This window comes from Ammospiza caudacuta, chromosome 32, assembly GCF_027887145.1.
Source record: "Ammospiza caudacuta isolate bAmmCau1 chromosome 32, bAmmCau1.pri, whole genome shotgun sequence".
In the NCBI taxonomy this organism is placed as follows: domain Eukaryota; kingdom Metazoa; phylum Chordata; class Aves; order Passeriformes; family Passerellidae; genus Ammospiza; species Ammospiza caudacuta.
Window position 1 is genome coordinate 1,971,427 of NC_080624.1, and position 23,225 is coordinate 1,994,651.

A 23,225-nucleotide genomic window follows, 5' to 3' on the forward strand; every position below is an offset into this window, starting at 1 on the left:
TTGTTTTCTAGGGGTGTTTGGGAGCTTATTGAGATTTTTTGGGGTTTTGTTAAATTTTAGTGGGGTTTACTATGATTTTGTTGGAGTCTGGAGTTTTTAATGGTTTTATTATATTTAGGGGGGTTGAGGGCATTTTATTAGAATTTGGGGGGCATTTAGTGGGATTCTTTGAGGGTTTGGGTTCATTTGGGATTTTTTTGGTTTTTGGGGAGATTTTGGTGGGTTTTTGTGGGGCTTTTTGGGTGTTGCCAGGATTTCTTTGGATCTTGGGGGGATTTTGTGGGACTTTTTGTGGTTTTGGAGATATTTTTGGGGTTTAATTGGAGTTTTGAGAGGTTTGTTGGGATTTCAAGAGATTGTGTGGGCTTTTACTGAAATTCTAGGGTGTTCTAAGGGGATTTTGTGAGATTTAATTGGGATTTTATGGGTTTTATTGGGACTTTTGGGGGTTTTAAGGAGATTTTGGTACCTCTAAGCCCTTCCCCGCACCCAGGGGCAACCATAAAGCCCCCCAACCCTGAAGCCCCCCCAAACACCCACTAAAAACAAAATCCTCTAAAAATCCCAATAAATTCTTCGAAAAACCCAGAGAATACCTCAAAATCTCAGTAAAACCCACCAAAATTCAAAAAAAACTTCCCAAAATTTCTATAAACCCCCCCAAAACCCCAATATAATCCCCCAAAATCCAAAACCCCCCAAACCCACAAAACCCCCCAAAACCCAGTAATTCTCTCCAAAAACCCACTAATTCCTCCTAAACTCCTGACAAAATCCCCCAAAGCCCAAAAAAGCCCCCCCAAAACGCCCAAAAATCCCCACAAAATCCCCCAGACTCATGGGGGCTGTCTTGGATCAAGGGGGCACTGGCTGGAGGAACAGGAGCCACTTCAGTGGCCCTTGAAGCTTTTTGGGGAGGGGGAACGATGGGAGACCTGCATAAAAACGGGGATTGGGAACCCCTGTTGTGCCCCCTCTGCCCAAAACACCCAGACCCCGGTCCAGGGTGGGCCTGGGACCCCCTGGGACACCCAAATCTCCCCCAGTATTTCCCAAATCACCCCTCCAGGAACCCCAAACCCTTACAGAGCCCCCCAAGGTTGGCCCAGGACCACCCTGGACCCCTAACCCCTCCCCAGGTCCCCCATACCCCCAGAAACCCCTGAGACCCCCAGGAGCCCCCTGAGAGCCCCCAGACCCCAATCAGGCCCAGCCCAGGATGTCCCCGGAGACCCCCCCCCCCCCCACCCAGAGCCTTCCCAAGACCCCCCCCCCAGAAGCCTTCCCTCCGACCCCTCCCCAATCCCCCTCAGGGATCATCCGCAGATCCCCCAGACCCCTCCCCAAAACCAAGCCAGGACCCCGCAGGGCCCCAAAAACCCCTCACACAACACCCCAGGACCTCCCAGACCCTCCAAAGACCTTCCTACGACCCCCCACCTCAAGACCCCATCCACATCGCCCCCCCCCCAGATCCCCCCCGTCAATGCCCCACGACCCCTCCCCAGAGCCTCCCTGACACCTCCAGGACCCCTCAGGATCCCCCCCCACCAAATACCCCTCCCCAGACCCCCAGGACCCCAAGAACCCCCCCAAGAACCTCCCACAATTCCCTCTTAGAACCCCCAACCCCCCCCCACATCTCCCATCCCCCACCCGTCCCGGCCGCCTCAGCAGCTCCAGGATCCCTCGGTCCTCTCCCAGCGCCTCCCGGAGCACCCGCCCGAGCCCGGGACAGCGGAGGAGGCGGAGGAGCAGGAGGAGGAGGGAACGCCCGCTTCAAGACCGACCCCGGGGTCAGAGGGCTCCACTTCCGGCTCGCCTCTAATTGGCTGGAGTTGAGCGGGGGAGGCGGGCGTTGTGAGGCGAGCCGCACGATGAGTGGTTGGTTTGGGGAGGATCGCGCCGCTATTGGTTGGAAGGGGCCCGCGCACGCGGCGGACGCGGTCGCGGCAGTGGCAGTCAGTCGTGAGGGGAGAACGGCTGAGGAGGGAGCTGAGGTGGGGTATGAACGGAATGGAGTGGTCTTAGATGGCTTTGGGGGGAAATAGGTGGGGGTTGAGGCGGCTCTGAGGGAAAGTGGGAGGTGTGAGGTTGCTGGTTGCTGCGGGACGGATTTGGGGGAAATTGGGCGGGTCTGAGGGATTTTTGCGGGGTCTGAGGGATAATTAGTGGCATGTCAGGTTGTTCCGGGGGGGAAACTGCAGGGAAAAGACGGGTATCTGAGGTGGGTTGGGAATGCGTTTGGGGGCAGTTGGGGTTGTTTGAGGGGCTTTTGTGGGGTGTGAGGCGGATTTGGGGCGAACGTGAAGGGAATTGAGGCGGTTTGAGGGGGATTTGGGAGGAGTTAGGGGCGTTTGAGGTGGGTGTAGGTGCATTGAGTGGTCCGAGGCTGTTGGGGGGCGCTTTGGGTGGTTTGAGGAGTTTTTGTGGGGTCTGAGGTAGAACTGGGGGGAAATGGAGGGGGAGGGGGCGCTTTGAGGTGAGTCTGGGCAGGAATGGGGAGATCTGAGGTTGGTTAGGGGGTTCTGAGGTGAGTCTGAGGAGAAATGGACGATTTTGGAGGAATGGTTAAGGGAAAATAGGGGGATCTGAGGTCGGTTTGGGGGGAATGAGGGAGTCTGAGGGGCTTGGGGAGGAGCTTGAAAGGGTCTGGAGGGTTCTCAGGTGGGTTTAGAGGGGTCTGAGGGGGATTCGGAGCATCTGGGGGGTTCTGAGGTGACTCTGGGGGGAATTTGCGGGGTATCTCAGGTGGGTCTGGGGTCAATTTTGGGGGGAACTGGGCGGGTCTGTGGGAAATTTGGGGAGGTTTAGGTGGGTCTGGGGGCACCTAAAGGGGGTGTCAGGGGGTGAAGGGGTCCCAGATGCCCCCTAAAGCCCTCCTGTCCCCACAGAGGAGTCCTGGCCATGGCAGTGCAGGACCCCCGGCCCAACCACACCATCTACATCAACAACCTGAATGAGAAGATCAAGAAGGATGGTGAGGAGGGGCTGGGGGGGTCTCTGAGTGTCACCAGGGGCTCAGGCTGTCCCTTGTGCGTCCCCACTGTCACCGTGATGTCCCCATTGCCAGTGTGCTGTCCCCATTGTCACCGTGCTGTCACTCTGTCCCCAGAGCTGAAGAAGTCCCTCTATGCCATTTTCTCGCAGTTTGGGCAGATTTTGGACATTTTGGTGTCTCGCAGTCTCCGCATGCGGGGCCAGGCCTTTGTCATCTTCAAGGAGATGAGCAGTGCCACCAACGCCCTGCGCTCCATGCAGGGCTTCCCCTTCTATGACAAACCCATGGTGAGACAGAGACTGGGGGAGAATTCTGGGATTTTGGGAAAAAAATGGAATTCTAGGGAAAAAACACCAAAATGTGACCACAAATATCCCTAAAATCTAACTTATAATCCTTCTGAATTCACCCTGAGCACCCCAAAACTTCCTCCTCTATGATACACTCATGGTGAAACAGAAATTCTGTGGAAAAACACTGGAATTGTGGGAAAAATTCCTGGTATTTTAGGAAAAAGACTGAATTTCTGGGAAAAAAACCGCAAAATCCTGCTGGAAATCTACCAAAAATCCCCTGGGAACACTCTCAAATCAAACTACGAATCAAAGCTTCCCCTTCTATGACAAGCCCACAGTGGGACAGAAACTTGATGAAAAAAAATCTGACATTCTAGGGAAAAACTGGAATTCTGGGGGAAAAAATGCCAGAATCTGGCCTCAAGTATTCCCAAAATCCAACCTGTAATCCTCCAAATTCACCCTGACCACCGTAAGGCTTCCCCTTCTATGACAAGTGCATGGTGATAGCCAAACCTGAGGGAAAATTTTGACATTTTGTGAAAAAATCCTGGAATTCTGGGGAAAATCCTGAATTCCTGGGGGGAAAAACCCCAAAATGCAGCATCAAATATCCCCAAAATTCAACCAGACCACCCCAAAGCTTCCAATTTTATGGCAAGTTTCTGGTGAGAGACAATTCTGGGGGGAAATGCTCAAATTACGGGAAAAATCCGCAAATTTTGGGGGAAAAAAACCTGAATTCTTGGGGGGAAAAATTAAATCCAGCCTCAAATATCCCCAAAATCCCACCAAAAAAAAAAAACAAAAAAAACAAAAAAAACCAAATCCCACTAGGAATGCACCAAAATCAAGCCAGGACCTGCCCCAAAGTTTCCTCTGCTACAGCCAAACCCAGTGAGAACCAAATCATGGGAGAAACCCCAAAATTACTGGAAACCCCCTGAAATCTAGCCAGGAATTCCCAAAGCTTTCACTTCTATGGCAAACCTGTGGTGAAACTGCAAATTCAACCTGGAAGCCCCAAAAATCTGTTGGAAACCCCCAAATCCCTCTTGGAGCTCCTCCAAAATCTCTGAATTCCTCAGAAACTCCCAAATCCCTCCTAAATATTTCTGAATTCCCTCAAAATCCCTCAGAAATTCCTAGATCCCTGCTAGGACTCCTGAAATACTCCCAGATTCCTCTTGGAGCTCCCCCAAACGCCATCTGAAAATCCCAAAATACTTTCTGGAACCTTCCCAAATCCCTCGCAACCCCTGAAAATCCCTTGGAAAACCCCAACCCCCCGCTGAAACCTCTTCAAATTCTTCCAAATTCCCTCTTGAAATTCCCTAAAACCCCTCAGAACCCCCCAAAATCCCTCAGAAACTCCCTGAATCCCTCCTTGAATCTCTCCCAAATCCCTCAGAACCCTTGAAAATCCTTCAGAAAACCCCAAAATCCCCCTTGGCAATCCCAAAATCCCTGTTGGCACCTCCCAAATTCCTCTGAATTCTCCCAAAATTCCTTCTTGAACTTCCCAAAATTCCTCAAAAATGTCCCTAATTGCTCTTGGAACCCCCCCATATCCTGTCTGGAACCTCCCCAAATGCCACAGAATTCCTGAAAATCCCATGGAAAACCCCAAAATCCCTCTTGGAACTCACCCAAATCCCCTCTAAATTCCCTCAAATTCCTCTGAAATTTGCAAAACTCTTTCTAGAACTTCCCAGAGTTCGTTGAAAAACCCAATATCTTTCTTGGAACTCCCCCAAATACTTGAGAAAGTCTCAAATCCCTCAGAAAACCCCAATTCCTCCCCAGATCCCCCCAAAATCCTCGGGAACACCCCCAAAACCCCCTGGACTGATCCCAAATCTTCTGGAACCACCCCAAAATCCCATGGAACAACCCCAAATCCTCTTTGGAACCTCCAGAAATCCCTTGGAAAGCAGCAAATCTGAGCACTCCTGGGAAAACCCCAAAATCCCTCCCAGAGATGCCCCGAATGCTCTGAAATCCCCCAGATGCCCCAATCTTGGGAATGTGCCATCCCAGCGGATCCAGTACGCCAAGACGGACTCAGACATCATCGCCAAGATGAAGGGAATGTTCGTGGAGCGGGATCGGGACCGGGAGTGCAAACGGGACAAGCGCAAAGCCAAGGGGGGAGAGGCCCCTGGCCCCAAAAAGAGTGGGGCTGGAGCGCAGGGGGCAACGCAGGGGGCAGTGCCCGTGAGTGCCAGGGGATTGCTTGATTGGACTGGGGTCATTAGTGGGATTTTGGTTGTTCGTGGGATTTGGGGTTATTAGTGGGATTTGGGGTCATTCATGGGATTGGGGTTATTAGTGGGATTTGGGGTCATTCATGGGATTGGGGTTATTCGTGGGATTTGGGGTCATTAGTGGGATTGGGGTTGTTTGTGGGATTTGGGATCATTCGTGGGATTTGGGGTAATTCGTGGGATTTGAGGTCATTCGTGGGATTTGGGGTTGTTTGTGGGATTTGGGATCATTCGTGGGATTGGGGTTATTAGTGGGATTTGGGGTTATTTCGTGGGATTGGGGTCGTTCATGGGATTTATGGGATTGTTTTGTGGGATTTGGAATCATTTATGGGATTGGGCTCATTTGTGGGATTTTGAGATCAGAATCAGGGCACAGGGGATGGTGCCAGTGGGTGCCAAGAGATTTATAGAATCTTTTATGGGATTTGGGGTAATTTGTGGATTTTGTGATTGTTGCACAAGGGTCAGTGCCCATGAGTCCCAGGGTATTTATGGGATTGTTTTATGGGCTTTGGGGTCATTCATGGGATTTGGGGTCATCTATGGAATTTTGAGATCAGAATCAGGGCACAGGGGGTGGTGCTCAGTGGGTGCTAGGAGATTTACAGGGTCATTTATGGGATTTGGAGTCATTTATAGGATTTGGGATTGGGAACAAGGCACAGAAGGCAGTGCTCGTGAGTGCCAGGGGAATTTGGGATGGTTTTGGGGGATTTTGGGATTGTTTTATGGGATTTGGGATTGTTCCCAGGGCATTTGGGATCACTACAGGGGGTTTGGGATTGTTTAATGAGACTTTGGGATCATTTTGGGGGTGGTTCTGGGGGATTTGGGATCATTCCATTGGATTTTGGGGTGGATTTATGGGATTTGGGATTGGGGCACAGGGGACAGTGCCTGTGAGTGCCAGGAATTTGGGATCGGTTCAGGGGATTTTGGGATCAGTCCTGGGGGATTTGGAGATGTTTGGGTGGGGATTGGGGATCATTCCTGGGGATTTGGAATCAGTTGATGGGAATTTGGCATCATTTTATGGGATTTTGGGGATTGTTCTTAGGAGATTTGGGATTGTTTAATAGGGTTTTGGGATGGTTCCAGGGGATTTTGGAATCATTCCAGGGGGTTTGGGGAAAGGTTCAGGGAGATTTTGGGATTGTTCCAGAGAATTTTGGGGGATTTGTGGGGATTTGGGATCATTCCAGGGGATTTGGGATTGTTCCTGGGCATTCTGGGAGGGCATGGGGGGATTTGGATGGGATTTGGGGAGGATTTGAGTTATTTGGGTTCTTTGTGTGCCTTTGGGGTTATGTAGGGTAATTTTGGGGTTATTTAGGGTAATTTTGAAGTTGTTTGGTGTAATTTTGGGATTTTCAGGGTAAGTTTGGGATAATTTGGGGTAATTTTTCATAGTTTTGGGAAAATTGGGGGGTTTTGGGGCCCGCATGTCTGTAGGGTAATTCAGGGATAATTCCATGTGGGTTTGGCATAATTCTACATAGATTTGAGATTCTCACTGTACTTTTGGCATAACTTTGGGATTCTGTCTGTGCCTTTGGGATGATTTGGGATGTGTTGGGGTCTCTCCTCAGGGGATGCCGCCACTGGCGCAGCCGCCCCGGATGCTGCCGCACCTGGGGGGACAACCGCCCTACATCCCCCCCCCGGGCATGATTCCAGCCCCAGGAATAGCCCCAAATCCCGGAATTCCCCCGGGAATGGCCCCACAGCCTGGAATGGCGCCGATCCCTACCCCACAGCCTGTGAGTGACCCCAGAACCTGAGTAATTTAGAGGACTTGTGGGATTTTTGGGATGGAATTTGGTGGGATTTTGAGGGAATTTTTGGTGGAGAATTTTTGGGTGGATTTCCTGAGATTTTTGGTAGGATTGAGGGAACTTGGGGGCATTTTTTGGTGGATTTGTGAGGGTTTTGGTGGGATTTTGATGCGGATTTTTTGAATGGATTTGCAGTGGGTTTTGTGGCTTTTGGGACAATTTTTGTGCAATATTTTAAGGGGATATTTTGGACGATTTTGAGGGATTTTTTGGGTGGATTTTGTTTAATTTGGGGATTTTGGGTGGGATTTTTGTGCAGATTTTTCTGCATGGATTCTGTGAGATTTTCATGGGGATTTAGTGGTACTTTTTGAAGATTTTTACTGTGAGATTTAGGGGGATTTTTGGGGTGATTTTTGTGGGATTTTTTGGGGATTTTGAGGGATTTCTGTGGGCTTCGGTGCATTTTTTGTAAGGATTTTTGGCATGAACTTTGTGGTCTTTTGGGTGGAATTTTGGTGAATTTTTGGTCAGATTTGGAGAGACTTTTTGGGGGATTATTTAGAGAGATTTTTGGGGGGTTTTGGTGGGATATTGCACAGATTTTTATGGGGGTTTTTCCAGGATTTTTGGGCAGATTTTTTTTTAGTGTGTACACAGTGTGACTTTAGGTAGATTTTGGGCCTGATTTGGGGCAGATTTGGTGCTGATTCTGGGGTTTTTCTCTCATTCCCCACAGCTGTCGGAAAACCCCCCGAACCACATCCTGTTCCTGACCAACCTCCCTGAGGAAACCAACGAGCTGATGCTCTCCATGCTCTTCAACCAGTGAGAACTTGGGCAATTCCGGGAATTCTAGGCAGGGACTGGGGTATTGGGGTATTCTGGGGCTTTGAGAGGGTGGAGAGAGGTGAGGAGGCCTTTGGGCTCGATTTTTTTTTTTTTTTTTTTTTTGGCAAATATCAGGATTTTGGGGGGGAAGTTCTGGATTTTTTGAGTAGGAATTTCTGGGTTTTTGGAGGAATGTTTCCAGATTTTTTTGAGGAATGTTTTTTGGTTTTTTAGGGGAGTTGGGTTTTTGGGTTTATTTGGGAACGGCTCTGGAGTTTTTGGGGGAAGTTCCACGATATTTTGGGAATGCTTCAGGATTTTTTTTTGGAGAAACTTTCTGGACTAGGGGGACAGGTTTATCAGTTTTAGGGGGAACATTTCTGTTTTTTCTTAAGAAGGTTTCTAGATTCTGAGGAATGTTTCCAGATTTTTGGGGGAACATTTGTGGATTTTGGGAGGAAGTTCCTTGATTTGGGGGAATATTTCAGGATTTTCTGCAGGAAAAGCTTCTGGCTTTTTGTGGGGACAGTTACGGATTTTTTGCGGAAAGATCCTCAATTTTAGAGTTTATTGGGGTTTTTGGGGGGATGTTTCTGGACTTTTTGAGGACCATTTCTCAGTTTTTGGGGGAAATGTTTCTAGATGTTTTGGGGGACACTCCTGGATTTTTTTGGGGAACATCTCTGGATTTTTGGCAATCTTTCTGGATTTTTTCAGGGAGGCTTTGGTGGGGGGGAATGTTTCTTCACTTTTAGGGAGGTTGGATTTTGGAGGTTTTGAACAATTTTGGGAGGGTTTTTGTGGGATCTTGGAGGTATGTTTCTGGACGTGGTGGAATTTTTCGGGATCTTGTGGGATATTTCTGGATTTTGGGGGGTGTTGGGTTTTTGGAGTTTTGGGAATTTTGAGAATGTTTAAGTGGGATTTAGAGTTGGATTTTTGATTGATGGGATGTTGGATCTTTGGAAATGTTTTGGAATCTTTGGGTTTGTTGGATTTTTGGGGAGTTGAACATTGAAAGATTTTCAGAGCATTTCCCTGGAATTTTGGGGAAATCCTGCAGGACTTTTGGGGTTCTTGGGGATATTTTGGGATTTTGAGGGACTTTCTGAGATTCGCAAGCCATTTTGAGAGCATTTCAGTCGTATTTTGGGGGTAATTTCCCAATACTGGGGGTTTTCCCAAACTCGGGCTCTCCCCCTTGGATTTCTCAGGGATTTCCCCAAATTCTCAGCTCCTCCTGACCCCAACCCCCCATCCCAAATTCCCAGGCATTGGGAATCCAGGAGCTCCCTCGGGGGCATTTGGTGGCATTCCTGGAATTTGAGATTTTTTTTGAGAGGAGTCATGTGGGGAATGCGTTGGATTTTTGGGGGAATGTTTCTGGAATTTTTGGAGGGAAATGTTTCCAGACGTTAGGGAATGTTTATGGAGTTGGATTTCTGGGGTTTTGGGGAGCATTGCTGGATATTTTTGGGGATGTTTCTGGATATTTGGTGCAGTTGGATTTCTGGATCTTTTGAGGGGGAAAAGTCTGGAATTTGAGCGGAAATTCTGGATATTAGGGGAACATTTCTGGACTTTTATGGGGAGTTGGATTTCTGGAACTTTTTTTGAAGCGTTTCTGGATTTTGGGGGGATGTAGCCAGATCTTTTTGGGAATGTTTCCAAGTTTTTTGGGGGGAATGCTTCTGGATTTTGGGGGAAAATTTTTAGGTTCTCGGGTTTTTTGAGGAATATTTCTGAGTTTTTGAGAGAAGTTTCTGGATTTTTTGGGGAACATGGCTGGATATTTGGGAATGGTGCTGGATTTCTAAGAGACGCTGTTTCAGGGGTTTTTGGGGGGGATGCTTCTGGATTTTTGGGGGGTGCATTTCTGGATTTTGTTGCGGAACATTTCTGAATTTTTGGGGAACCATTTCTGGAATATTTTTGGGGAACATTGTCAGATTTTTTGGGGAACGGTCCCAGGTTTCTGGGAGAACGGTTGCAGGTTTTTTCAGGCTCTCCTGACTCCACTCCCCATCCCAGGTTCCCAGGGTTCAAGGAGGTGCGCCTGGTGCCCGGGCGCCACGACATCGCCTTCGTGGAGTTCGACACAGAGGTGCAGGCGGGCGCTGCCCGTGAGGCCCTGCAGGGCTTCAAGATCACCCAGAGCAACGCCATGAAGATCTCTTTCGCCAAAAAGTGACCCAAAACACCCCAAACCCCACCAAAATACCCCTAACCCCCCCCAAAAAAGGGCCTGAAATACCCCAAGATCCAAAAAAGCGCCTCAAAACCGCCCCTAAATACCCAAAACCTGCCCCAAAACACCCCAAAATCCCATAGAAACGCCCTAAAATCCCTCAAAACCACCCCAAAACAACCTAAATCCCATAAAACTGCTCCCAAATTCCAGAAAACTGCCCCAGAAAAAGTCCTGGCCCCGATCCAAACCCCACACACACCCCTACTCCCCCAGGTAAGTTCAGCTCCGCCCAAATCTTCATTTTTTTAACCCAAATCCTCCTTTTTCCCACCTCAAATTATTTTTTTTCCAGCCCAAATCCTTTGTGAGTCCCCAAATCCCTTTTCCTATCCCAAAATCTCCCTTTTCCACCTCAATTCCCTACCCCAAATCCTGTTTTTTTCACCTCAAATCATTTGTGCATCCCAAATCTCCTTTATCTACCCCAGATAACCCTTTTCCACCCCAAATGCTTCCCTGCCCACCTGAAATCCCCTTTTCCCACACAAAATCTCCTTTTTTAACTCCAAATCCTCTTTTCCCATCCCAAGTGCTTCCCAGCCCACCCTAAATCCTCTTTTTCCACCAAAAATCTTTCCTCACCCTAAATGCCTCAATTCCCACCTCAATCTCCCTTTTCCCCTCCCCACCCTAAATCCCCCTTCCCCCACCCAAAATTCCTTTTTTACCCCAAAATCTCCTTTTTTCATCTTAAATCCTTCTTTTTCCACCCCAAATCCCCTTTTTCCACCCCAAAATCCGTTTCCATCCCAAGATTTCCTTTTCCCACCCAAATCTCCTTTTTTCCATCCCAAATCCTCCTCTCACACGAAAATCTCCTTTATCCATCTTAAATGCTCTTCTTTCCTCCCTACATCTTCTTACCCCAAATCCTTCTTCTTTCACCCCAAATGCCCTTCTTCCACCCTGGATCCCCACCCCAAATTCACTTTCTCCACCCCCCAGGGGCTTTTGGGGTTCCCAGGGAGTTTTTGGGGTTTTTCCCAGCATTGTACCCAGGGTCTCTCTGCAGACATTGCACCTGGAGCTGCCCCCACCCCAGATAAGCCCAAATCCCCTTTTCCCACTCCCCCACATGTTTCTGGGGTTCCCAAGGGGGTTTTGGGGTCTTTCCCAGCATTGTACCCAGAGTCTCTCTGCAGACATTGCACCTGGAGCCTTCCAAAATAAACCCCACTATGCCCCCCAGGGCTGGAGTGGTTTTGGGGGGATGTTGGGGATGGGGGGGTGGGGGGCGTGACCCCTGAGACTTCGGGGACTGGGGGGGATTTGATCCTGAAATTTGGGGGTTGGGGTGTTTGACACCCCAGGGTTTGAGGTTTGGGAGTATTTGACCAGGATTTGGGATTTTGGGGGGCTTTGACCCCAGGATTTGGGGATTAGGGGATTGGACCCCAGATTTTGGGGATGAGGGTTGGATACCCCACATATTTCAAACCCCAGGAGTTGGGGATTGGGGGTTTTAAGCCCAAATTTTGGAGATTGAGGGTGTTTGGCACCTTAGGGTTTGGAGATATTTGACCCCAAACTTTGGGAATTTGAGATGGTGGACACCCCAGATGTTTTAAACCCCAGGATTTGGGGCTATGGGGATTCTACCCAAACACTTGGGAATTGGGGAGTGTTTGACACCCCGGGATTTGGGGGTTTGATTCTAAAATTTAGGTTTCAGGGTGGAGGGGGGAGGTTGACATCCCAGAATTCGGGTTTAGGGATGTTTGACCTCCCCTGCCAGTGTTGGAACCCCCAGGATCTGGGGTCAAGGACTTGACCCCAGGATTTGGCATGTTTGACCCCAGGATTTGGGGTGTTTGACCGCCTCAGGTTTGTGGTCGGGGTTGAGATCGGAGCCATTCCCTTGAAACAGCGGCGGGATCAGGAAAGGGAGACACCTCAACCCAATAACGGTCCCCGACCCCGGGGAGAGACCTCGTCCCAATCCCGGAATGGACCCATCCCCACAATCCCGGACCCCTCCCCATTCCTAGACCCTGTCCATCTTATGGATCCCTTCCCCAATCCTAGACCCCTCCCCAGTTCCAGATCGTTGTGTTAACTGATCTCGGAGTGCAAAACACAACATGGAAAGGGGATTGCAGTATCAATCAAAAACAAATGCACCTTTATAGAATGACCACAGCAAATGTGTGAAAGGAATTAGGGAGAGGAAAAGAATAGAAAAGAGGGGGAGAAAGAGAGAGGGAGTATATCTACCAAATGTGGAGAGACGAAGTCCTTGTAGTCCAGCCGATGGAGTTTGCCTAGTCATGTTGGCAAGATCGCAAAGTCCCGGTTAACTCAAGGTTCTATTATAGTCCATTGCTGAGGGGGGAAACAGATATTGAAATGGCTGAGGGGGAAGAGATACAATCAAGAAGTCTATTGAAATGGCTAAGGGGGGGGAAAAGGTATTGAAGACAGGTACAGACAGTCATGTTCTCAGCAGGATAAGTCAGTATCAGCAGTGAGTGGGACCGACTGTTTCAGGACTGCTTTCTATGGGAAACCAATCTATGTCCAGTGAACACATCTGTACGCAACACTTAGCAGGCTTCCTGCTTCAGTCAGGCCAGCACCCCTGCATCAGAATTACGGGGGTCTGAGTCCTTGGCAGGGGGCTTCAATCTCTGTCCCTCATGGTGGTAGTGGAGCAGATGAAGGATTTTCCATGGTGGTTCTACCAAAGTTGCCCCAGCAAGTTCATGTGTCCAAGAGGTGGGAAAATTCCTGGCCTATTGTCAAGAAGCAGGTGCAGTCATAGGGCGTGTTGCCCCTTGGCAGGCCCTGCTAGAAGCAGTCACTGTAGACACAGCTGTGAACAATCACTTGGCAGGCCAGAATTCTGCTCAGGGGCCTCAGGATTTTTGGTGTTCATCCACGTCAAGCAGGCCAGAATTCCGATCAGGATCCTCAGGGTCCCGATATCTGTCCTGGGGATGGATGGTCGTGAGGTAAATGAGGGGAACTTGAGATCATCTCTCATACCAGCCGGTGACTCATGACAGTCTGCCATAGGTCTTCATCAGCAGGGTTCCATAGCATAGTTGCAAAGTCTTCAGGGCTTGTCGAGTGTTGGTAGTATATTCTGGAAAACAGAGACAGAATGTAGAGAGAGAGAGAAAAGAAGGAAAAAGAAAAGATAGAAAAAGGGGAAAAGGGAAACAATGAACAAATATAATTAATATTAATTAAAACAATATTCTTTTCAAACAATTTCTTCAAACGATCCAAACAAATCACAAATAATCAAAGGCATTAAAGCAATAAACAAATACAGTAAGTATTAATTTAAAATAATTTTTGCAAAACAAATCACCAAAAATCAAAAGTAATTTTCACAAAATCACAAAAGAAAATTGAGGATTATTTCAAAACACATACTCTAATTTGTAATTACCTTGTGTCAACAGTTTTGGGGATGTCCACAGTGAAGAGGACATCAGCCAAGTTGTGTGCATTAATTACAAACTTCAATTTTGTTAACCATTTAATCATTCTCCAATTCATAATGAATAAGATTGCTGATAAAATAAAACCAATCAGAACTAGAATCTAAAGCATAATGATGGGATGATACACATTGTTCAGAACACTTGTGGCAGTAGGTGATCATGCGAAAAGAGTGTCCCACCACCTGTGTTCGGCCTCTTTTTTTACTTTCTCTATGACACAGTGTATTTCTTTCACTTGGTGATGAACAGTTACCAGGGCTTTCTGTGCATTCTTCTTGATCTTCTCTAATATTTTTATTAAGTCCTGGTGAAGCAACAATTGCTTTACCAAAGTAATGTTCATCCCAATGGGAGTAGGTAATAATTTGTGAATTGGTGTTTAATTGGATTGTAAAAGGTAATGAGAGGTAACTGGAGCTTCATAAGAAGAATCACATCTTGCAATTTTGGTAAAGTTACAAGCACAAAAATTTGAATTATTTTTAGTATCCACTACTACATTTTCTATAAATACAATATCACAAGCAGTTCTAAAGCATGCACACCTATTGCCTATGTGTTTAAGGACTCCTTTCAGAAGTCTTGTTAGGACTAATTTCAAAATGACATTTTGCTCTGTGTCCAAACGTCTTGAGCTATAATTGCATTGCTTTCACAGATGAACACTTGTTCTTGGACAATACAAGGTTCCAAATTACCAGTTTGCCATTTTTTACCAATTTGACAGGCCCATTATCTATGTTCAGAAGGATAGAGAACAGCTCCATCATGATTCAGCCCTAATGCATTGATAGGAAATCTCAAATGCACTGAGGCATTGCATATAGTTAACACAAAAGCTATGGCTGTGTTTGTAATGAGGTCATAAGTAAAATTCACCAAGTTCCACCAGGACTGGAATTCTCTTTCAATATCAATGGCACTGTCCCAAATTTTTTTCTGAATTTTAGTAGGAAAATTCCTTCTTCACCTTCTCTTATCATTGAGGCAGCAACTGACTGCATCCACAATTGTGCCTGGATACAGCTGAGAACCAAAGAAAGGTTGTTGTGTGTAGCACTGAGCGCATCAATTACCAATTTGTGATTGTTTACATTTACCTTCTTCCAATTTGGTCATATGTTTGATAACAACCAGTGCAGTCATCCTTATTGGCTTTGGAAACGCAGCAGTTGTTGTTATAATTTAGTCAAATCCCTATTTGTGGCAGCCAATTTATTCATTAGTACTTCTGAATCAATGCTATTTAGCGTTCCCAAACCTGTTCCTGCAACACCAGTTATGTCTCTTAGCATCCATTTTTTAAAAGAGCTCCCTTTTCACAGCCAGGTCGTCCAACCCTCAAAGGAAGTCTGCAATAAAGGTAAACAGGCCGGCTGAATTTCTGAGACATTGTTTTGCATCAGCAATTTGACTTGTTTAAGAGACCATGCCGGATTGAATATTTGTTGTTGTCCAGTTTTCCTGATTATGTATGGTCCAATTTCAAAAATTCTCAGACTAAGCATAATCGGTGGTTGGGAGGGAGTGGTGGTAGTAGAAGGTTGGGTCATAGCATTTATTATAAACTTAAGAGAAAGGCCTTTAGTATTTTTAGACCAGACACAAACTACTTCTGTGGTTTGTGTTAATGTAAAATTGTGCCAACAGTCTTCTACGCTGGGTGCATACAAACCTGTTCACACTTATTTGTCTGATCTGTCAAAACACTGATTGAGATTGCTTTGCTATAAGTAGTTCTGCAAATCATTCAGCTAATTTCTTCTCCCAGTACCCCTTGAAGCTGCCAGGATTTTTGTTTTTCCCATTCCTCCAAAGTGAACAAAAGCCTGGGACCAAGGCCATTCGGTAACACACTGACTAAGGGTACTCTCAGTCCCTTCTACCAGTTGGGGTATAACTATTGTACTTAATGTGGGCTTCGTAGTCTCAGTCCCTTCTGCCCACTGGGATGTAACTACTGTACTTAATGTGAGCTTTGTGCTCTCAGTCCCTTCTACCCATTGGCGTGTAACTACGGTTCTCAGTGTGCGCTTCATGCTCTCAGTCCCTTCTATCCACTGAGATGTAAATACAGTACTCAGTGTGGGTTTTGTTATAGCATCTATCCTAAATTTATGAACTAAGCCTTTTCAACCTAACGGGTCAGTCAAGTTATTTTGCAGGTGGCATGTCACATAAGTCGGTTTAGCTAAAGTAAAATTATGACAGCAATCGGTTCATTTTTACAATCCTTTGTACTTGCAACATTGTTTGTTTTGGGACCTAGCGTGTAATGCCCAACATACTCCTGGCAGCATCACAGAGTAAGGGGAAGTTGTTTGGCACACTCCCACTTGTTTGTATGACACAGTCTCGCTGAAGGGATATCCAGATCATTTTTCCCACCTGCTTCCATAAAATTTCCGACAACTGTAATGGAGGTGGCTTTCTCATGGAGAAATCTTTCCACTTTTCTGCATGCTACCACAATCATTTCACCAATTGTTCCAGTTAGGATTCTAGTCCAGTCCTTCTGATCCCATCCCTGCTCACTTGGATGATATACCTCGGAGTCATGCAGCACTACAGGCTCTAGGTTCGGGTGGCCACCCTTGGGATACGCTCCTAGAACATTAGTGTGATGGAGGGTAGCTTCAGATCATGACCATTCATCAGGATTCTGTCCATGGAATTGTGGTAGGATGCAGAAAGCAGGATTCTGTCCATGGAATTGCGGTAGGATGCAGAAAAATATCACCAGTGTTATCATGGTTCAGATGATTCTCATGTCCCTCGGGGTTCTTCTGTAAAAGTAAAAACAACAGAAATCCTTCCACTGAGGGGCAGAAAAGACTTAAAATGATAGGATTATCCAGCATGTATTTATCCAATGCTCTTTCCCTAGAGTATCAGAGGCTGCCCATGCATATTTATTCAGAGGGGTTTTCAGCACTAGTGGTACTTCCCCTACAGTAGGGAGGTCCACCAGAACAGGTTGTCCAGGGTAATGTGCTGGATTTTTTGAATTGTCAGGTCCCTGCTGTGAGGGAATGATTCTTGGAGCTGTTGGGCAAAAGGCAGTGATTTTGGGACATGCATTCACCCCCCCGCCATCTACTGTTCACTCCTTTAGCAGCTTCCCATAACTGAATTTCCCAATTTCCCTCCTGTGGCTTCAGAAGTCGTTTCAAAAGACCATTGGTCCTTTCCATTAGCTTGAGGGTAGTAAGGGGTGTGGAAAGTCCACTTAATTCCTTCACCTTTTGCCCAGTGCTGTACACCTCTAGCAGTGAAGTGGGACCTGTTGTCAGATTAAATTTCCTGTGGCTTTGGGAAAGTTCCAAACCACCCCTGCAAAGCTTTAACCGTATTACGACCTGTGGCCCTTTTAAAAGCATCAGCTTGAACGAACCCAGATACAATTTCTACTCCTACCAGCACGAAGTGTTTACCTCCTGACTTCTTAAAGGGACCGATATAGTCTACCTGCCACACGTCCCAAAAGCCTTTACCCTTTCTTCAATGCAGAGGGTCATCTTCTAAAGGATGTTTTACACATTTCCTTGGTAACCAGCCAACCACGAGCATGAGCTTCTTTGTAGAAATCTTTTGCACCCATGTTCTTTTTACGTGCAGCCATTCTAATAGTTGATCCCAGTCCTCAGTAATTTGTTCCTTATCCAGGGGGCTGAGTCTTGCTAGTTCATCAGCTCTATTATTCCACTCTCCTGCTGGATTTCCATCTGTTTGGTGAGAAGCTACCCAACCAACAGCAAAATTTCCTTGACTTGCAAAATCTAAAATTTCTTGCCACTTTTCCTTTTGCCACACTGGAATTCCTAACTTCCCAATCATTTTGCTGCCAGAAAGGAAGCCACTTGGTACAACCTTTGTACACTGCATAAGAGTCGCTGTAAATGCAGACAAGAGAAATGTTCTGTGCCTCATGTCAGAAAACACTCCAAACAGCTATGAGTTCCCCAGCCCGAGGGCTGCCTTCCCCTTTGGTAATGATTCTTTCACCAGATGAAATGTGTAAGGCAGCTGCTCTATATCTCCATACCTTCCCTTCCTGTTTTGCAGAGGCATCTGTGAACCAAGAACTTGCTGCTAGTTCGGGGAGAAAGGAAGGGCAGCTTTGATTACAGAGGCAGGTTTATCTTAGTTTCTAGCCAGGCTCTCAGTGCCTTGGATTGCTAGATTTTTAGCAGCATCTTCTGTTATTGAGACGGTATTACAGTAGGCTTCCATCTGAGCATACCATTTTATAACTGAGGCCCTTTGGGCTACCCCATCAGGTGGGGGGAGGTCCCATTAGTGGCAATTTTGATAACTTTGAAAGGGTCTCTTAAAACAATAGGCCATTGTTGTGCAATTTTTTCCACTTCTAGGAGAGCTAAGCTAACCACAAACAACCCCTTTCCCCAGGTAGTGTATCTTTTCTCAGCATCTTTGAAACCACAGGAACAAAAACCAAGAGGCCCCGTCAGACCCTCGGGACCCCACTGGCAAATATGTACTGATAGCCCTGAGGAGGCAAATCCCCATTCCACTTGAAAGGGGTCTGTGGGATGGATAGAGCCTAGTGCTTGGTGAGCTGTTGCCTCAAAAATCAGTAATTGCAATGCTTCTTCCTGAGAAGGAGTCCAATCAGTGTCATCCTTTTCCTCAGCAAGTCATAAAGCAGCCTAGCAATTATTGAGAAATCTGGGATGTATTTTCTCCAGAACACTAATAGTCCTAGAGCTTGCTGGAAGTCTTTCCTCCATTCAGACATTTGAATCTGATCTAAAGAGGTTAGGATATCAGTGGAATACATGTCATACTTCCTTTCCACCAAATTCCCAAAAACTTCACTTCCTGAGAAGGCTTCTGAATTTTCTCTGGGGGCATCTGCAAATCAATACTTTCTAAGTAAGAGATTATTTTCTGCTGATGTTCCCTTACTACCTCTATTTCAACCCCCCTCCCCCTGCCCCGCCCTCACCCCAGAATGTTATCAATGATTATCAGCTACAGGATCAGGTTTGGGTATATTTTCTAATTCCCGGGCTAAAGCATGGTGGGCTAAAGTGGGGGAGTGTTTGTAGCCTTGGGGAAGCCTAGTGAAAGTGTATTGCTGTCCTTTCCCATGTGAAGGCAAAATGGTCCATATCTTCTGGCTGTATAGGTATCATAAAGATGTCTTTGACATCCATAGTTGCCATTGCCGTGATTGAGTGAGCCTTTTCTTGAATTGATGTTATTAATTCAGCTAAGTTTGGGACCGCTGCTGTAAGAGTGTCTGTGTTGGCATTAAGCCTGTGAAAATCTATTGTTAGTCTCCACTTTCCATTGGCTTTTCAGACTGGCCATACCGGTGAATTAAAAGGAGAATGTGTGTGAATTATTACCCCTTGGTTTCTCAAGTCCTGTAGAACCGCTTTGATACCTTCTCTGGCACCAGAAGGTAGAGGGTATTGTTTTACATTAGTTGTTTTATTATAGGGTAGAGAGGGTGCAGCTTGAAGCAGCCTAATGTTAAGTGGCAGTGTGCCAAAAGACCACAGAAATCCCTCAGAGTCTTCCCACTGCCTCCCAGCAAGGACATCCATTCCTAATCAATTATTTGCAATGTTCCAAATTACCATTTTGACGACTAGTTGATGCCCATCTCCAGGGAGCGTCAGTTTGACTAAGACAACATTCATAGATTCTATAGTTCCCAGAGCATTAGGAACACAGCATTGTCTCTTAGTTGGAACAATTCCACACCTCTGGGTATCCTTTTTTGTTAGTGGAGAGATTTGATCCCCAGTGTCAATCAAAAAGGTTACTAGTACTCTTTTGGGGCCCATGATAGCTGTGATTAATTTATCTCCTGATTTATTTTTAGTGAACATTCTTAAATAAATTCAAGCTCTGCCCCTTTGCCCACCTGTAAGCAGCAGAGAGATTCTTTTTCCCGAAAACTCTTGGTTTTGGTTCACTGCCTATGTTCTGTGGGAGAGGCTGGGAGAGGGTTAGTTTTGGTTCCTGAGAAGGGAGGGGTGCACTGGGTTGAGTCAATGAATTAGGTGCTAATTATTTATTATTTTCTGCAATTTATCAAGGGGCAAACCATCCATCACCTCTTTGGGGACCCCTTTATAATTTCCAACAACCACCAATGGTGGCGGTTAGAGATCTGTTTTCCCTTCTCTATATTTTCACTGTGAGGAGCCCCAATAAACCAAACACCTTTTGTTTTTTCTGATTTCTCCTCCGGGGTTTTTATAGGTCCATTAATTAATTGTCTACAATAACTAATCAGATCTACTGCAATTTCACCCCATGTCCAAACTTTACAGCTACTGGCAGGTGAATCAGATTGAGAAGCTGAAGGCTGTGAGGGGGAAGAGTATGGAGTGAAGCCAGGCTCAGTAGATCCACTTTGGTCAGTGGAGTTCCTGAGGAATCTATCTAGTCTTTCTACAGGATTCAAAGCCATTATGGTTTTGTGTAGAGTCATTGCTGTAGGTTTAAACATTTCTGGAAGCCCACAAATTCAAGGGGTCATTAGTTCTGGCTTCACAGGTAATTGCATTGGGGATTCAAAACCAGGATGTAATTTCTTTTCATGAATCATTTGCAGGCCGCTTTGTGGACACTTTCAAAGAGCTGGTCAGGGTGCCAACGATTGCCTGGGGGGGTCACCCCTTTCCAAAGGATTCATTTTCCCGGCCCAGAAAGACGCGCCCTGTGTCAGGGACCATCCGTCACACTTATCTCCTTATCTCCTGTTGTCAAGAAGACTCCATGTCCCCAGTACCCACTGGCCTCCTGTTCAGCTAATTCAATTTGATCTCCACCACTGAGGGACACTCGGAAGACATATTCTGTCTCCAATTCTTGTGGGAGGTGCCCGAATTCTTTTTTCAGCTTAGCTAATTAGGTAGCACTGAATGGTATTTGTTTAGTTGTGATGTGTGGGTCAAGATCCTCATCATTAATATAGTTATATTCTGTTTGAACCAAGGGTCTCAAGCGAGGACAGCAGTACTCCCCACAATTTTTTACCCCCTGAAATTCCTTATGGGGATAGATTTTTTAATCTGAGGAGTTTCCTTTTCCTCTGTAGAGGAATCAGTATTATGTGAATTCTTAACATATTCCTCTCTAAGGGCAGCTCACAACATATAGATCTCGTTTCTATCTTCATTTAATTGTTTTTTCAAAATTTCAACTAGGTTTTGAGGGTAATCTATTATTGCCCTTTTCTCACTTCTTCACTTAAAACGGGTCTCTATGGCTGCTGTGAGACAAGCTCCCAAAACTGAGCAGAGGATGGTCTTATTTTTGCCCAGTTTAAATTTTGTTTTGTGTTGTAAAGAACATATTCTGTCAATAACATTTTCTAAATTAACCAGTTGTTCTCTGCCCAAACTTCCCAGTTTGGCATTGTATTTAGCGAACAGAGCACAAAACTCAGCTTTAACTTTTTCACTGAAGTTTTCACTCATTTTGTGAAGAGACCAGAACCATGACAAGGAGATACAGACTTAAGTTACACAATCACACAGCCTTTGCTGTGTTCCCCTTTGCTTCCCTGGGTGGGTGAAGGGACAAAGCTGCCTGAGAGGCCCTGCTTAGTTACTCCAAAGGCGTCCCCTCCTTCCCAGACAGTCCAGATACACACACTAAAACGGTTTTTTTGTGAAGGGACCAAAAACCACAACAGGGAGGTACAAACTAAGTTACACAACTACACAACTCTTGCTGTGTTTCCCCTCACTTCCCTGGGTGGGTGTGGGGATGAATCTGTCTGAGAGGCCCTGCTTAGTTACTCCAAAGGTGTCCCTTCCTTCCCAGACAGTCCAGATACACACAAACACTAAAACAGTTTCCCCTTTTTGCACTTAGAGATCTTTTGTGAAATTCTGAAGACAGAACCCTCAGTTAAGTATTGGGATGTTTTTCACCTAGGTGTGTGCAGTTTGCGGGAAATTCTAGTAACGCCCCTTGCTATCCAGATATGTTCAACTCTTTGGGGAATTGTCGCAGACATTTCTCCACAGAAATCCTTTCTTTCAGATTTCTGCGTCTTCAGGAGGCCAGAGGCCCCCAAAGAGAAGGTAAACAATTATTATCAGCTGCTGTGGAATGCAATAGGATTCACCTTGATTGGCTCATTTTCTATGTTTATAATTAAGGGCCAATCATCAGTGCAAGATAGGGGACTGAGTCCCTGGACACAACTTTGTTATGGATTTTTTTCTATCTATTCTTAGCTTAGCTAGCAGCTCTGCAAACCTCTCTCTATATTCTATTTAGTATAGTCATAATGTATTATATATCATATCTTAATAAATCAAGCCTTCTGATCAAGATACAAGATTCACCGTCTCTCTCTCACCAGCAGCGGCCCACTCAGGTCAATGTAATATCTGGTGACCCCTCGTGTCAGAGCAAAAATTAATTTGATAAGACCAGAGGAGCAAAATTGCTGCACTGGGTAAAAATCCTGTATGTGTAGCATTTGATGGTTGCTTTGAAGCGACCACGAAAGTGGATTCAAGCCAGGAGCTGAAGAACTGAAGATCCTGATTTGGACAGAGTTCACAGCCAAGGCTGACCACAAGAGAACCTTTCCTCTGGAAAACCATCAGGAAAGATGATGGAAAAGAGCAGCAGACCTGTGGAGCTGGCCAGAGCAAGCTGGACTCTTTCAAAAGGTACTGTTCACTTTTCTATCCCTGATGAACCAGCCCTTCGTAGCTTGTGGCTGTTCGTATGGCAGACCCATGCCTTGCCAGAAGAGATTCAATTCTCCCCTTCAGAGGAGAAAATCATGGCCCTCTGGAAATATTGGTGCAGAGAAGACGGTTTCCTTTTGTCAAAAACAGATATCTATGAATTCTTTCGATGGGCAAAGCTTTTTGGGTTCTTTGCTGATGTCTTATATGCTTTAGATGTTTTTGTCTGGGAGTGCATGGACTCAATTATCCAGTGCATCTACAGTAAGGGACGCGTGTTGCCTTCTATCTACCCAGCATTTATAAAGCTTTTCCCTGTCCTGAAGCGCAGAGCAGCTTGTTTTCCATGGATCTCTAACTGTTATGGCCAAGCTCTGTTTCCACTGCCCTTGGCAGAAGACCTGGTGGGTGATGACTTTGGGCTTTTTTCCCCCCCCGCTTCACGGCGGAGGGGGGCGAAACTTCGCGGTGCGAAGAAGTTTTTTTTACTCTTTCTCCGGACCATGCTCAGATGGAGCCTTCTCCTTTCCCCCCTTCTCTCTCTCCGGGGGGATGGGAGTGGCCGCTCAAGCCAGGGCCGGCCTCTCAGACTCCGCCTTCAGACATGGGGGCGGCACCGGTCTATGAGGTTTCCTCCACGCCCCTGCCAGAGC

General features: G+C 46.4%; 1 protein-coding gene across 1 annotated transcript; it reads left to right on the forward strand.

Annotated features, from left to right (window-relative positions):
• Window positions 1-1,963: 1,963 nt before the first annotated feature.
• Window positions 1,964-11,596, forward strand: LOC131570083 (U1 small nuclear ribonucleoprotein A-like). The gene is made up of 7 exons (XM_058822424.1): window positions 1,964-2,000; window positions 2,895-2,980; window positions 3,116-3,288; window positions 5,338-5,514; window positions 7,157-7,327; window positions 8,082-8,170; window positions 10,205-11,596. The coding sequence occupies exons 2-7, from the start codon at window positions 2,908-2,910 to the stop codon at window positions 10,362-10,364; spliced, it is 843 nt and encodes a 280-aa protein (XP_058678407.1). The 5' UTR covers window positions 1,964-2,000; window positions 2,895-2,907; the 3' UTR covers window positions 10,365-11,596.
• The last annotated feature ends 11,629 nt before the right edge of the window (window positions 11,597-23,225 follow it).

What these genes read in the sequence shown, in the direction of transcription:
- LOC131570083 (XM_058822424.1), top strand. Translation starts at nt 2,908, where the DNA reads ATGGCAGTGCAGGACCCCCGGCCCAACCACACCATCTACATCAACAAC. An exon ending in CCTTCTATGACAAACCCATG is followed by an intron (nt 3,289 to 5,337) that starts GTGAGACAGAGA and finishes GTGCCATCCCAG; the next exon opens with CGGATCCAGTACGCCAAGAC. An exon ending in CGATCCCTACCCCACAGCCT is followed by an intron (nt 7,328 to 8,081) that starts GTGAGTGACCCC and finishes CATTCCCCACAG; the next exon opens with CTGTCGGAAAACCCCCCGAA.